Raw genomic sequence first — 15,807 nt, forward strand, 5'->3', positions numbered from 1 at the left:
AGTGCGGCAATAGTTTGGGGACGAAAGTTGCAATTTGTGCTAAGTTCGGGGGCGTTTTAGTTACTTAAGCCTTCTTCTTTTTGTGCCAGAAAAAGGAAAGAAACTGTTGGGGATTGGTAATATCATCTACACAAACCGATTTTAGTCTCTTCTTTATGTCTTTAGTCTCACCAAACCACACAATGGAGGGGAGAAGCTACAACGTGGGCTGGAGTTAAGGCTGAGGGCAATAGCACAGAAAGGAATTGACAAAGAGAAATGATATGGGTTCTGCCAAGGTATTTACTGCTCTAGTTTCCATAAAATAAAATGGTGGGCGGAGTATCTTGCTTTTCAGATGTTAATCTCTATGTACTCCCTTGAATAAACTTTCTTTTTTGCGCTTATCTAATCTTTTCACTTTACAGAATGCACTCAGAGATAACGTATTTTCTGTGGATATGGGTAATATTTCTTCTCCTATGTCAAAGATCAAATCCTGATGTCACTAGAGTGTCTTTTTGTTTTTGTTTGTGCCACAAAATATGGTAGATATAAGGATTCTACTTTTTCTGTAGTATCAGTATGGGCTGAAATCATGCTTCCACGAGGAGTTTGAGATGGTCATTGCAAAAATTGTTGTAGGGTATCCATGTTTCTTGCTACCAGAAACTCAACTTTGGTGCATTAATTACTATCTTAGTTCCTCAGCTTCACGAATCCAACTTGGTCCTGTTAATCAAATGTGCCGTTTGTATTACAGGGTAGGAATCATATTCGTGTGCAGTTATATCAACCTTCCTCTTTATGCACTTATAACTCAGGTACCACCACAGACTCATCTCTCGAACCAATAGTATATTTATATCTACGTTTTATTTCGTGCCATATTACCTTACACATTTGCTATTGCATGGTCGAGAGATGAAAGTTCACGACATGAAACTACTGAAATTTCTAGTCATTTAGCATCATCTGCTGTTTAACTTAGATGAAGCATTGACCATTTTGTAGATGGGATCCCGTATGGAAAAATCCATCCTTGCTGAGCAAACCTCCAAGGCACTAAAGAAGCGACATATGGCTGTGAAGAAGAAGAAGGGAGCGAGGGCAAACATTTCTTATTTTGTTCTCATGTAGGAAGTTATCGAGGACTCATATTAGGGTAGAAGGTTAGTCGGTAGTCCCGCTTATCCTTTTGTATTAGTAGTTGCAGTTTTGCTCTTTAGAGTTTCTTTTCCTCTGATTTGTGATACTATCTTTTGTTTCTTGTACATCGATTATCTTATTTGTTTGTGGTAGCTACTGTTTCTTTTATTTCAGACCGCTTTATTATGGCATTTTCATTTTCGCTATTTTCATACTGCTTTGAATTGCTTGTCCTTATCTGACCTTTTTTCCCATGTTTTCTCTAGAGCCGAGGGTCTTTCAGAAACATCCTTCCCCCCCTCCAAGGTAGGGGTAAGGTCTGCGTACGCTTTCCTCCCCAGACTCCCACATTGTGGGATTTCACTGATTATGTTGTTGTTGTTGTTGTAAGATATTTCTCTTTTGGTGTTTATCTTGTTTGTTGATTAAAATCCTTCACTGGAAAGTATCATAAAGAAGTAGAAATTTACTTGGGTGTAATTGAATTAAGAAATGTTTAGCATAATCAATATAATAATTGTTCTTTTTAGTTATAATCAATATAATAATTGTTCTTTTCGGTTATCTACTTGTGGTACTTGGACAATTGTATAATTCTCTATGATCCTATCTTGAATGGTTAAAGGAGTTATATTTAATTTTCGCGCATATGCTCTATAGTAAAGTTAACTAATGAATCTGCAGGTTACATATATCACCTATAACTTATTCAACATTTTGGAGAATGGGAATATATTAGTTTGTCCTTGTCCCTTTGACAGGGTTGCGATTTGGAATAGAAAATTCTCTTTCGTATCCATCATGATTGAATTTTGATTACTTGTTGCTTGGTTCATTTTATTTTGCAGGCACAAGATATAAGAAATACGTCTCATCGTCTAACAACCCACAAAGGATCACCAAACGGAAGCAACACCGCAAATTCACGCAGAGTGCTCATTGAACATTATTTTTAGGATTTATTGTAGTTAATTCCCCTATTGTATTGAATGGATGTAAAATACGACTCAAAATTTTAATACATTTTAAGATGTAATTTTGAAGTACTTATGAGTTTTATATATAATGAATGATTTGCTTGTTTAATATTTCTTTTTATATATTTGTGGTGAAATTGTAAACCAACGAACTAGATGTGATGCATAGGCAGGAAGCCAAACCAGGATGAAAAATCTGGAAGAATAAAATTATAGCTGCAGATTTGGCGGTTTAAAGCTGCTATTATGGCTGTTAAAAACTGCCAGTTGAGGTAACGGACATGTGGTATCTTCTACAATTCCGGTGGTTATAAACCGCCGCAATATACAAAGTAAAGCGCTGTCTTAAACTGCCGCAATAAAATTGGAAGCGAAATTACTAAGCGGTTTCGAAACCTACTTGTGTCTACATGCACACCAAAGTTGGAGGGATCTTATTTAGATGGGGCCAAATTTGAGGGTCTGTTTATGTATTATGCCAAGAAAAAGCTTTTCATTATATCGGGAGTTGGGGTCGATATTTTTTCTGGATTGGTGGATGCTATTGTCCGAGTTAATTGTAGGTATCGGGAGTTGGGGTCGATATTTTTTCTGGATTGGTGGATGCTATTGTCCGAGTTAATTGTAGGTGTTCAATGGTAGTAAAGTTCTATTATCTACCTCTGTCACACACTGAGAATTTTGATTTAAGGATACAAAATAATTTGTAGGTTGTATGGATATTCAGACATCTTTTCACTTGAGATTGCAGAATTTCGTTACTTTATCTTCTTTTCTGAATCTATTTTCATAAGTATAGCTTCTTAATTGAACGTGTTGGTGAGTTTTTGGAAAAAAAATTATGTGAGAATACATCACAATTTTTTAGTGTACGCAATTGCATTTGTATTTTGCTTCTCTTATCTTTTCTCCTGTTTGCATTTAATCATTAGTCAGGGAACTAATAGGGGGACACTGGAAGGGTGAACATAATTGAGAAAATGTTGTGTTTGGAATATTCAAATCAACATTATTATTGACAAACTTTTAGTCAAGTTTCAGCTTATTTAACTAACTGTTGATATTAACAGTGATGATTTTAGAAAGCTTTAACATGAAGTTCTTGAGAACGAATATAGTGCACCGATGAGATTGAACATTATTTACTTTTTGTGTAAATAAAAAAAGAAAATTCAGTGATTGATTATTTCATGAAAATAAATTTCATTCATTAGAGGATTTTGAGATACGTGACAATGCAAAATATTCTAATTCATGTTACAATATTTATCATATTTTTAATATTTATGAGAACCTATCTGTTCATTATGTAATATTCGGATCTTATAAAAAGATTATTTGTAAGTTTAATGCAGTTATTTATGACCGTGCAAAGCGCGTGCAAATTATCTAGTAATTTAAATAAAACTAATACAGGACTAAGCTCTATAATATCTAAACTTTTTTTTCTTGTTCGTGAAAACCCTAACAACCTTTATGTTGAAGGACTAAAAGCAACATTTGACTTGCAGAAGTTGGCACAATAGTGTCATATACAATATCCGCCTATAAATTTCATTCCTAAAAAAAAAGTAAGTTCTTTCAATTATTTATTTAAATAAAATAATACTATACTAAGCTCATATCCAAATTATTTTTCTTTCTTCGTGGAAATTTTAGCAACCTTTCTGTCGAAAGGACTAAGAACAATATATATATATATATATATATATATATATATATATATATATATATATATATATATATATATATAATAGTGTTCCGTAATAATATTTGTCTACAAATTTCATTATCAAAAAAGTAAAATTTAGTTTCTTAAAGTAACTTAAACAAAACTAATACAATATTAAGCCTCGTTAGTATTAAAATTCTTTTTTTTTTCCTCGTAAAAACCCTAACATCTTTTTTATGTCGAAAGGACTAAAGAACAATATTTAGTAGGCGTTTGGATATGCGATTTCATCTCATGAGTTGAAATCATGAAATGAAATCAACGTTTGGACATGCAATTTCATCTCTGATTTCATCTCATGAGATGAAATCTCAAATCATCCAAAATGGTATGATTTGGGATTTGAAATCATGATTTTAAAAAATATAAATATAAAATTTGACCCATACGTTTATATTTTGTAAAAAAAGACTCATAAGTTGGTAGATATATTTACCAATCATGTTTACCAATCATTTGTATTAAATATTAATTTCCAAGTTGGTAAAATATATTTACCAATCATGTTTACCATGTGGGAGGATTATATTAAAGAGTAATTACATTACTATTCATGTTAAATTTTCCTTTTTATTGAACTAAAGTTTGATCAATTAATGTTATATTTTTTAGAAAGGACTCCTAGTAGCGTATTCATTTTATTATGAACTATAATTTACTCATTTGATAAGATTGTATAAGAATTGAGAAAATTTTGATGGTTTTCACAACTTGTGGGGTTTTTATATTTATAAAAAAATTGCAACTTAAAAAATTCAAATTACATGTCCAAACATAATTTCATAGCATGATTTCATCTCATAATTTCATCTCATGAGATGAAATCATGTCCAAACGGCTCGTTAGGTAACTGAAGTTGGCACATTAGTGTCTCGTAATAGTATGTTCCTATAAATTTCATTCCTAGAAAAATCCAAATATGGTAAAACATATAGTTTTCAAAAAACTTTTAAATATATTTTTATGATTTTATATTAATTTAGAAAAGTTATAAATGGCATATTCAAGAATTTAATGTGGATTATAGTCAAATCAGGGTAATGCTTAAACCTCACATTTTCCCTAAAATCCTAAATAGACCCAAAGATTTACTTCTACAAAAATCTAACTCCTCAGAGGAAAAAAGCAGTACAGCAGCACCCACTGTTTTGTGGTGTTTGTTTCCCTCTACGTGGGTTTGTTGTTTTTCTTCTTTCTTCTCTATAACCAACTGTTTCTGAATTTCTCCCTTTTCTTGTAATAAAAAAATTGAATTTCATTGTTTCTCTAAACTTTTTCTTGAGCTCATTTATTTTAATTCTTGAAATTCACGGCATGATGAATTAGAATTGTGGGAATTCAATTGAAGCTGCTTCAACTGATCCATTTATCAGGTGTGTTGAATCTTTCATTACTTTTATATACATGTAATCTTGGGTTCCAGTCAAATTCTCCTTCTTTTTTTTTTTTTTTGCTCCTTCTTTTTTTTTTTTTTTTTTTTTTGTAAATTTCGTATGGGTATATTGGGGATTTGAATGAATTGTGGATAGATTCTAAGGGTGCGTTTGGTATGAAGGAAAATGTTCTGCATGGAAAATGTTTTCTTGGAAAAAAAGTGGTTTCTTACTTATTTTCTAGTGTTTGGTAACTAAGCAAAAAATATTATCCAAGAGCATTCATATGTAATCCGGGTAAACACTATGGTGGTAGGATGAGGTGGGGAGTGGGGAGTGGGGGTTAGGGCTGGTGGTGGGGTGGGAGGGTCAGGGGGTAGGGATTGAGGGCGTTGGGTGGGTGGGGAAGAGCCAATCAACTTGAAATGTCACTTGTGAGACTTGTTTTTCCTACTTCCATTAGGAAGTCTTCCTCATATTTAAGGAACTTGTTTTCCCAGAGAAAATGTTTTTCCAAAATATTTTGACCAACCAATTTCCTCCATACCAAACACACCCTAAGGATTGAATGATTGGTCGTTTTAAGAATGAAATGCTGATAAATTGATGTGTTGGGAATTGATATTGAAACTAGGAGTTGATTTAGACTTTCATTTGTTGCCGTTGTTTTTATAATTAATTATTTATTTATATATAGTGAATTGGTTTGAGGCGATGACTGAACCAAGTTTTGTTGAATTTGGGTCACCTCGGTTTTTGCTGGAAATTCTTTTCCTTTAATCTGTTTTTCTTTTTTCTTTTTCTGTAGCTGTTAAATGAGTACAAACAGCAGATTTGCAGGAATAATCTGCTCGCTGATGCCAGTTTGATATAATATCATTATAGTGTCTAAGGTTTTTGCATTACGACTTTAATCTGATTACTGATGTTTGATTGGGGACATGGAAACCTTGCCTCTAGTCTACAAAAGATAGTTGGTAAAACAACCTATAGGAAGAAATTAGCCTATACAAAGTTCCTTCCTGCTAATACAACAAAAAATGACCTAACAAAGAAGGTACATTTTCCAAATCTCCTCCTAAAAGTAGGTAGATGCCACTTATCAAATTCTAACAGGCCGTTTGCTTCTCTAGGAAGATCCTGGTAAGAACGATATAAGGCCTTATTGCCACTCGTAGTAGCCTTTTTAGCCAAAAAGTCAGCAATCCGATTAGCTTCTCTAAAGCAATGGGTGAAAATAGTACTTGCTCCTCTTAAGGAGTTTTAGGTAGCTTTCACCATATGTTTTAGCTTCAAGTCGTTTGAATCCTTTTTGATCAACATGTTAGTAATCACCAAGGAATCAAGCTCAATATGAATGTTGTTGAAGCCATTCTGAGCACACCAGTTGCTCCCAAATTGAGCAGCCATCATTTCTGCATGATTGTTACTAGAACAGTTTGCTGTAATGAAAAAGGACATAATGAAGTCTCCCCGATCATTCGTACAACTCCTCCAATACTTGCCTTCCCACTATTGCTGATATAGCTACCATCGGTATTCACTTTGGTCATCCCATTCTCTGGTGTCTTCCAACTGACAGGAAAACATTTAATCACAGGGCTGAGTCTCTCTATCTTGTCACAAGTGTTGATCCAAGTACCATCAATCACAGTGTTAGGGAAAGAGTCATTAATGACAGCCTTGATGTTCCAGATGCACTGTTTGGCCATCTGATAATGGGAGAAATTCCTTCTATTACCATACCTGCAGCCAACCTAGGATTTCCATGTTTCCGAACTGATAACAACTGGAATGGCATAAGCTTGTGAACTTTGTTCTTTGGTTTTATGTCCCACCATTTATGCAATACAGCTCTAACAGGGAGAAACTGATGAGACATTCCAAGAGGAGCACCCAAAGTACTTCACAAGTGGTTTGCTGCTCTTCCATCAATAAGCACATGTCGAATGGTGTCATTTTGAGGAGTTGAGCAGCAAAGGCAGTCAATGTTATTTCTGTTGTTGAACATAGCTAGTGCTTCCTGGAAAGGAAGCATTCCAAAGTATAGTCTCCAGCACATAAAAGAAAATTTGAAAGGCAAGACTTGTGCCAAACTTTAGAAAGGGTGGGATTTTGGGTCTGTATCTCTAACCAATTCCCAAGCACTCTTGTTGGAGTAGTGACCATCTTCAGAATTCATCCAAATAGTATAATCATCAGTATCATCTTGCCCCAATTCAATGGAGCTAATATGTAATGCTATCTGGCCAGAGACAGTGTTGTATAACTTTTGGATGTTCCAGGTATTGTCAATCAAGAAATCTTTCACCTTAAGCTTGGAGTTTCTAGTATTCATTTGATGAGGACATATGTGAGCAAGAATGCCATTGTTCATCGAATTATCCCACCAGAAGCTGCATTTTCCCTTGTTGATCTTCCATTTTATGCACTTTTCACCTTTTTCTCTTGCCAATGGAAGGAATTTCCAGGCCTGAGAATTGCCTTTAACAAATTTTCTCCAAACTGGATGCTTTACGGTGCAGTATTTAGCAGATAGGAAATCTGCCCATAAATAGTTTTTTGTTCTGAATTGCCACCACCTTTTCATGGTAAGAGTATCAGTGATGTCTTTTAATCCTAATACCAACTTCATCTTTTAGAAAGCACAATTTGCTCCATGCACTCTAGTGGTACTTGTTTTTCCCATCTTTAGATCCCCAGAAAAAGTTTGCCATATGGTTCTGTATAAGCTCCAAAGTACCTGCAGGAGGGTTAATGGCAGACACAGTATATGTAGGCCAGTGAAAGTATTAACACTTTTGATTAATGATTAGCACTTGTCTACCACCACAAGACAGCATGCTTCCTTGCCGCCCATTCAGTCTTTTTACAATCTTGGCAAGCATTTCAACAGAATAGCACAACTTCTTCTTACCAATGTAAATAAGACAGCCCAAATAGTTGAAAGGAAAGTTTTTGTCCAGAAAGCCAGCGCAAACTTTTATTCTGTTAATTCTATAAGCACAAATTTTAGGTCCCGTTATGAAGAAACTTTTGTCTTTGTTAACCAACTGACCATATCTTTTCATATTTTCTAATGCATTTCATGACCAGTTGAGGAGATTTGATTTTCCCACTACTGAAAATAACTATATCATTGGCATATGCAAGATGAGTAATCTGGGGACCTTTTTTGTGCATTGAAAATCGAATGAAATTCTGATTTAGAAGCAGACTATAGAAGCAGACCATACCTTTTTTGTGCAAGTGTAATGTTGTATTCATTATTTGTTTGTAATATTCTTGCACTGCCATTTATCTTGAAAATTCAGATTTGAAGTTAGTATAATTATGAAATTTTATATACTTTTGCTTATTAAGTTCCATTTTTCAGGTGTGTTCGAGTAGAAGATGGTGCAGAGTGTGGCCTTAATAGATCCGCCCCTGCCAACAAGTTAAAATCAGTTCTGCAAATAAAAAAGTTGAAGGGGAACCCAGCCCCCTATTGCTTGAGAGAGTAAAGTCTTAAAGTCAACACAGTTTCTGTTTCAACCGTAGAGTCACGTGGGTATCCTGTTGGGTTTAGATGACAGGCCGGAAGCATAAGGCAAAGGTAAATCTTGTTAGGAATCAATAATATATTAGCTAGAAATTAATATTACTTTAAGTATTTTACTCTTTTATTAAGTTTATGCATAGTCGATTTAGTCCTTTAGGTTAGCCTCTACTATTACTGTACAGAGCGGGGAAGTTTTTGAACTAAGTACTTTAGGGAATAAATTAGTGCTTAGTGGAGTAATAAATAAAAGAGAAGTTTTGTTGTCGAATATCTCTCTCTGGCTATCTAGTGATTTGTTTGATACCAACATGCTTATATTTTTGCATATGACTTATTTTGTTGCTTGACTTTTTTTTGCAGTTATCACTTCCAACGGTTGACGAAAACCCTCTTGGAAAAGAACAACGCGCCATTTTTGAAAATGAACTTAATCAAATGAATGTGTCAACAGAAGATTTAATTAAAATGCTGGAATTTAATTGCGAAACTAAGCTAGTGGAAGGATGTAATCAGCGTAGGGCTCTGATAAAGTACTGGTATGCCATTCTTTTTATTCTTTGTTTGATTTAAGACTTGTATTTGGGGTTTCCCAACTTGTTAATAAAATGATTACCTTATCAATTTCACTGTGAGTCGTGCCAAAATCTTGAATAACTATGCAAAGTAACTGCTAAGAGTCAAAGGAAAATAAATTAGAAAAACTAGGAACTACGTAAGGAAGTTTTGAGAAAGGTGTAAAACTAGAGAAAATATTTACTTAAGTTATATTGGAACTTACTTGTGTAATGCTGGAATTTGACATTAGAGTATTTTGGTTTTTGAATTTAGGTTATATTTTCTATTTTAATTTATTTGCTTTAGTACTATTGACTTGTTATTTCACGTTGCATGCTGTTTATGTTTCGCTTATAGTTGATAAGTTTTTTTTTGGTCAAACATTTGAATAATTTTATGACATTATATTTATAAACTAGTTACATGAGGCCCGGGCTCAACAAATAAAAATAGTAATATTTTATTTAAAAAGTATTCGTTACTATTAAAGTTTTCTAGTCATCTAGTTAGATGATTTTTAAACAAAAAACTATTTACATGGAAGAAAGTCTGGCAGAAAAATTATTAAATACCAAAGGGACACAATCGACTCAACATTCTGTAAAATAACATGATTTAAATTATGTAAAATGATTATAGCTCGGTGAAACAAAAATGTAGCATTTTTATCAATAGTTTCTGTATTTACATATACAATTAGAATTTTTTTAATATTTATTAAGTTTAAATTTCAGCCTTATCTGACCTCTTTTTATGCTTTTTTATTGAGCCAACGGTCTTTCGGAAACAGCCGTCCTACCTTGGTAGGAGTATGGTCTGCGTACACTCTACCCTCCCCAGACCCCACGTTGTGGGATTTCACTGGGTTGTTGTTGTATTAAGTTTAAATTTCACTTATAATATTTCATGTGGCAAGAGGTTATGCTAGTTAAATGTGGCCATTTAAACTTAGTTTTAGACTAAACTAAGGGAAAAAAAACTAAATTCATTAAATGAATCTCAAGAATCAATTTAGTTCTTCATATATATATATATATATATATATATATATATATTAAACTTAAAAATATTAATTCTAAGTTAAGATTGCAATTTATAATACTTTTCGTATAGATATTTAATGCTCCTTCTGTTTCAATTTGTTTTATCTTATTTTCCTTTTTGTCCGTTTAAAAAAGAATGAGACATTCTTTTTTTGGCAACTCTTTAGTTCCTACTTTCCACGTGACATGTTTAAAACCACAAAATTAAAGGACATTTTTGGTACATTCTACATATCTTTAGTTTAAGACCATGTGACTTATGCAGGTTTTAAATATTGCATAAGTAATACCACGCTTGGTAGCTGGTTAAGAGGTAGTTATTCACGTATAAATTTAATACGGTGTTTAATTTGCAATGTAGAAATCCATATAACTAATACATGTATAAGTTATGAGAGAATCTATATATTACTTTATACGGGATATATAGGTTGAATAACTAATACATGAATAACTAAACCGAGCATGAAACAATACATAAATTCCCTCATAATAATAAAAAAGTTATAAAACCTTCTTGATTATATAAAAAATATCTACTCGAATTAATATAAAAACTAAAAGAACAATATAATATAAACTGGAGAAAATGAAGGACAAGAAATGATTTCAATAAAAAACTACTACAATGCCAACATACATTAATTATAGAGGTTTGTAAAGAAAGAACATAAGAAAAAATATTGGATGCAAAAAATGAGTAGGCAAAGGAAAAGACAACGTCCTCCACGTGTAGCTTTATCAAAGGATCAAAAGTTTTGTGAGGACGACAAAACTTTTGCGTCCTCGCTTATATATATTTGTAATATTATTTTTTTGTCAAACATCCAATACATGATGTTCTCACAAAAAAAGTCTGCTTTTATGTTTTATAATTAATGAAAATTAAAATTCTATTAATTTGAAACATACATATCAATTATTTTTACAATATGAGTTACAAATATATGATATATGATTAAAATATTTTCAAGAAACAACGTGTTATTAAATAACTAATTTACTATCATTTATAAGGGCACAACAACAACAACATACCCAGTGTATTCCCACCTGGTGGGGTGTGGGTGGTGGCACATATTTTTTTAAATATTAATTTTAAATTTTATTTTTAAATTAAACTAACTGTGTAATTACATTTGTGAAACCAAACAACACGCTTGTAATTGCACTGTAATTACATTGTGACAAACAAACAAGTCATTGTAATTACAATACTGTGTAATTACTAGGCTGTGTAATTACTACCCTAGTAATTACACCAATTTCAATTACCAGGTGGCTTTCCAGACAGACCCTTAGGTTTCATGGTTTCATTTTTTCTTTTTTCTTTTATTTTTCAGTACGTATGGAATGGCATACGGAGCAATCAAAAGCAAGTGCCCTAAGTGCGGATCCATGATTATTTTTGACGGAGTTAACTTTTCTTGTCATCGGAATGCATATATGAAGTCTACATGCGAATATGCAAGATATAAGGTCAAGCATAAACGAACTCCTTGGAAAATTCCAAAGACTGTGGACAATGAACAATTGAAACGGGTATTCCATATCAATACTATCTTTTTTTTTAAAAATTTCCAGGAGGATATGTGCTAATATATATATATATATATATATATTTTTTTTTACTAGTGGAAGAAAGATTCTGAGAACATCGAACAAGGATACGTATTAAAGGGTGAGAAGGCTAAAAACAGGGACAAGACACTGAAGGAAATACAAGAGCACAAGAAAATAATGACTAACAATACCACCGGAAAGTGTATCTTGGTGGAAAAAGACATTGTCTACAGCTATTTCTTGGTCCCAACGGATGATTTTGAAAAGTTTCAGTAAGTTTTAATGATATAGTTAGCTGTTTAATTTTACAAAACTTATTTTACTTTATTTTCTCATATTTGTTTATATTATTGTATTTATAATAATTTTCTTGTTACAGATATATCTTCGGCCAAGTTCAATATATTCCAGTTTTAAGTGAGCAATTGCACAACTTTGTGTTTTTTTCAAGGGAAAAGGTTTGCAAAGTTCCCCAGGATATGACTGATGAAGCTAGTGGTCCTATAAAAGATCGTGATTACGCAATAAGGTGCTTTTGCAAAAAGTTTCTAGATTCAACCGGGAACACATGGGAGGAATGGCTTGAGGGGAGTTTTGTTAGAATGCCTAAGAAATTCTTCCCATTGAAGATAGTAAGATCTGTACTATAATGTATCTATCGTTTGTATTGCGTAATTTCTTTTCTTGTAAAGAAGTTAAAAGTAATTATTTTTTGCAGGATTATTTCACCAAACTCGATTTCGCAGAGATTGAGGATATTGAAGACTTCCAAGAACAAATGGTGGTTAACTTGGATGATTTAAAGTAAGTCATTTGTTTATTTGTGTTCTAATGTTTATTATTTTAGTATATTATTAGAATTTTCGTTCGTACAAGATACTTATAAAGTAATTGTTGTTCCTACAGGACCTACAGGATAAGAGGGGAATTGATTTCAAGGGAGTTAATCGAGACAGCCAAGGATATCACTCAAAAGAAAATAGAGAATGGTACATATTCTTATATTTATTCTATAACTCAATGAAATTGCGAGAATAAATTTAAAACATTGTAATTGTTTTTCATGTTGCAGCTCATGAAGCACTTACAGAGCTTAATAAATTAACGACGGAACGTTCTTCTCTTCGTCGGTTGTATGAAGCAAATTTGCTAGACGGTGTTAAAGATGTAAGTATATATTTTTTTGCCTGCCCCGCAACACACTAGGTGATTTGAAATCATATTTATGGAAGTTCTAAGCCGAACAAAATTCAACCCCGGTCCAGTTAGTCCAACTCCGAAGAAAATTATAGAATTGAATTACCCATTAGCTCGCTATTCCATTTCCTTAATCAAGTTTTGTTTTTGAATTGGATTGCTAGGTCAAATCTCCAATTTTCCATTTCTAGAACTACGTTTGAAATCCCCAATTTAATCACTTGAATCTCATGATTCTATGGTTAAAGATCCTTCAAAATCAAGTATAATTATCATAAGGTGTTAAAGAATCATTAACTCAATTCCTAGGTTGAAAACACTTCATTGGACAAACCATCACAAACTCCTATTTTCCAAAATTGGCAAAAAACTAAATCTGAAATTGGGATAAGGCACCATTACCCCCCTGAACTATACCCGAATTTGCTACGACACACCTTACCTTTCCCAGGGTCCTATTACCCCCCTAAACTTATTTAAAACGGAATAATTACCCCCCTAAAAGCTGATGCCTACTCTCATATGGGAGAGTGACATACACTCTCCTTACCACATGTGTATTTATTTGTTTTAATTTTTTTTTTCAGCTTACGTGTCAATTTTTTTTAAAATAAAAATAAAAAACTGAATTTTCATTAAAAAAAATGAGTTTTAAAACCCGTCTTTTTTTTTAATTTGAAAATTTGATTTTTTTTAAACCCATTAAAAAAAAAAAAACCTAAAAACATGGATTAAAAAACTGAATTTTCTTTTAAAAAAAGGATTTTTAAAACCCTTTTTAAAAAAAAAAAAAAATTGAAAATTTGTTTTTTTTTTAAAACCCGTTTTTGAAAAAGAAAAAAAAAACTGAAAAATGATTTTTTTTTTTTTTTAAATATGGAAAAATGGATTTGTTAAAAATATGGAAAACTTGATTATTTTTTTAAAATGTCTTAAAAAATCTTGATTTTCATGATTTCATTTTCTTAGGACACTTTTATTTTTCAAATAAAATCCGGAAAAGTGTTTTTCTTGCCAAAATGTGAAAAAAACTGAATTTTTATAAAATTTTGAAAAAATTAATTATTTTCTTAACATGTGGAAAACCCTTTTTTTTAAAACTAAATGTGGAAGACTAGATTTATTTTCAAATTTTAAGAAAATGCAGATTTTTAAGAAAAAAAAAATTAAGTTTTCCCCCTTTTTTATGTTTTCACTCTCTCAAAGAGAGTGAAACACACTCTCTTTGCCACATCAGCGTTTAGGGGGTAACTATTCCGTTTTAAATAAGTTTAGGGGGGTAATAGGGCCCAGGGAAAGGTAAGGTGTGTCGTAGCAAATTCGGGTATAGTTCAGGGGGGGTAATGGTGCCTTATCCCTCTGAAATTCATCACTATTTGTATTTATACCTGAACTGGTCTTCATCGCGATAGCTGACCTACTCTCACGATCATAGAGAGTAAGTCTGTCTTTCACCAGTAAAGTGTAGATAGAGCATTGTGATCATGGAGATGCAAAATGGCCCATCCAAGGTCCTTGGTCACGTTCGCCAGGGTTTAATACCGCAAGTGGATGAGAAAGAGCTTCACTTGTGTAGTTTTAGGAATAGAAACAAATGATAGTGATGATACTAAGGTAGAATGAGTCGATGACAAATGATGATAACTCAGACAAGTAATGATAGGATGAGGCTTACAAGTAGAACGAATACCTTTCCGAGTGGAAATAAGAGAACTCTATAGAGACAGGTTTGCAACATGAAAAAAATCTGGTGTCGGATGTGAATCGTCTGGATCAAAAGCAGAGCTTGGTTAATGCCAGCAACACATGAAGATAAAATTCCTTCGTCATGCCATTTTTCGGCAACTTTTTAGGGCTGCTTTGCTTCACGACCTTCTCATCGAGTGTTGTATGAAAATCAACACCATCACAGCGTTCCCAACCCTTCGGGGAGCAAACCCTAGCCAGTCACTGCGCAGCAGGCCTAACACGCGCCCTCACTCACTGTCAGAACAGTTTCTTTGGCGAGCACGTCAGCTACACGCGCCAGTGCGTGTGAGCTTTTCCGGCCATTTTCTGATGATAGTTTTTTTCCCAGTGGAGTCACCTGGTCATTTCGGGGCTACCCATATAGTAGCCTCTTGATTCTGACCACTTTTCTGTAATTAGATTCAATTTTTCATTGGCTGCTTGTCGTTTTTCGACTCATATAGTTTTAACTCAAGTAGATTTACTATAATAACATCTGCATCACCATATACTTGATATTTGATTAAAGTTTGCTTTGAGCTTTTGACCATCATGTCTCTCAAATCAGATATTTTTTGTGCTAAAATCATGGTTTCGAGCAATTTGAACCATTATATCACAATTCAACCCTTGATAGGTACTGCAAATTACTTATCTTGGTTGGTCTTCAATTCAACTATGGTGTAAGGGACAAGGTGTTAAGGATCACCTAAGTAAATAGGCTAATGATATTAATGAATAAGATAGGGAAGAATGGGAGAAGATTGATGCTCAATTGTTGTGGTCCATCGGAGACTTGCTTCTTAGTTTGGGAAAAAGCTCGTGGGCTATACCCAAATGACATCTCCCAAATTTATAATGTGATTTCTCAGTTGACCAACCTTAAAAATCGGGATTTGGAAATGTCTACCTATCTTGGACAGATTGAGGCAGTTATGAAAGAATTTAAGGAGTTGATGTTGAAAAACAA

The 15,807-nt window shown here is 33.1% G+C and overlaps 2 protein-coding genes across 4 annotated transcripts; both read left to right on the top strand.

The window, feature by feature from the left end:
- Nucleotides 1-314: 314 nt before the first annotated feature.
- On the top strand, nt 315-2,228 carry LOC132048070 (MLO-like protein 10). Of its 2 annotated transcripts, none has more exons than XM_059439010.1 (4): nt 315-444; nt 558-625; nt 743-803; nt 1,977-2,228. In XM_059439010.1, exons 1-4 carry the CDS (start codon nt 409-411, stop codon nt 2,082-2,084), a joined length of 273 nt encoding a protein of 90 aa, XP_059294993.1. In that variant the 5' UTR covers nt 315-408; the 3' UTR covers nt 2,085-2,228. The 2 variants fall into 2 exon arrangements, with proteins under 2 accessions (XP_059294993.1, XP_059294991.1); XM_059439008.1 differs by lacking the exon at nt 1,977-2,228 and adding an exon at nt 994-1,306.
- A 2,924-nt stretch (nt 2,229-5,152) lies between these two features.
- Nucleotides 5,153-13,133, top strand: LOC132038362 (uncharacterized). Of its 2 annotated transcripts, none has more exons than XM_059429039.1 (9): nt 5,153-5,210; nt 8,587-8,805; nt 9,112-9,287; nt 11,693-11,891; nt 11,985-12,184; nt 12,292-12,544; nt 12,631-12,716; nt 12,819-12,901; nt 12,985-13,133. In XM_059429039.1, exons 2-9 carry the CDS (start codon nt 8,779-8,781, stop codon nt 13,116-13,118), a joined length of 1,158 nt encoding a protein of 385 aa, XP_059285022.1. In that variant the 5' UTR covers nt 5,153-5,210; nt 8,587-8,778; the 3' UTR covers nt 13,119-13,133. The 2 variants fall into 2 exon arrangements, with proteins under 2 accessions (XP_059285022.1, XP_059285026.1); XM_059429043.1 differs by lacking the exon at nt 5,153-5,210 and adding an exon at nt 7,343-7,495.
- Nucleotides 13,134-15,807: the final 2,674 nt, after the last annotated feature.

This window comes from Lycium ferocissimum, chromosome 2 (genome assembly GCF_029784015.1).
Source record: "Lycium ferocissimum isolate CSIRO_LF1 chromosome 2, AGI_CSIRO_Lferr_CH_V1, whole genome shotgun sequence".
NCBI lineage: Eukaryota > Viridiplantae > Streptophyta > Magnoliopsida > Solanales > Solanaceae > Lycium > Lycium ferocissimum.

Excerpts from the sequence above, each read along its gene's own strand:
- LOC132048070 (XM_059439008.1), top strand. The coding sequence starts at position 409 with ATGCACTCAGAGATAACGTATTTTCTGTGGATATGG. Across the intron at positions 445-557 it reads CGTATTTTCTGTGGATATGG|TATCAGTATGGGCTGAAATC; the intron begins GTAATATTTCTT and ends CTTTTTCTGTAG. Across the intron at positions 804-993 it reads TTTATGCACTTATAACTCAG|ATGGGATCCCGTATGGAAAA; the intron begins GTACCACCACAG and ends ACCATTTTGTAG.
- LOC132038362 (XM_059429039.1), top strand. The coding sequence starts at position 8,779 with ATGACAGGCCGGAAGCATAAGGCAAAG. Across the intron at positions 11,892-11,984 it reads ACAATGAACAATTGAAACGG|TGGAAGAAAGATTCTGAGAA; the intron begins GTATTCCATATC and ends TTTTTTTACTAG. Across the intron at positions 12,902-12,984 it reads TCAAAAGAAAATAGAGAATG|CTCATGAAGCACTTACAGAG; the intron begins GTACATATTCTT and ends TTCATGTTGCAG.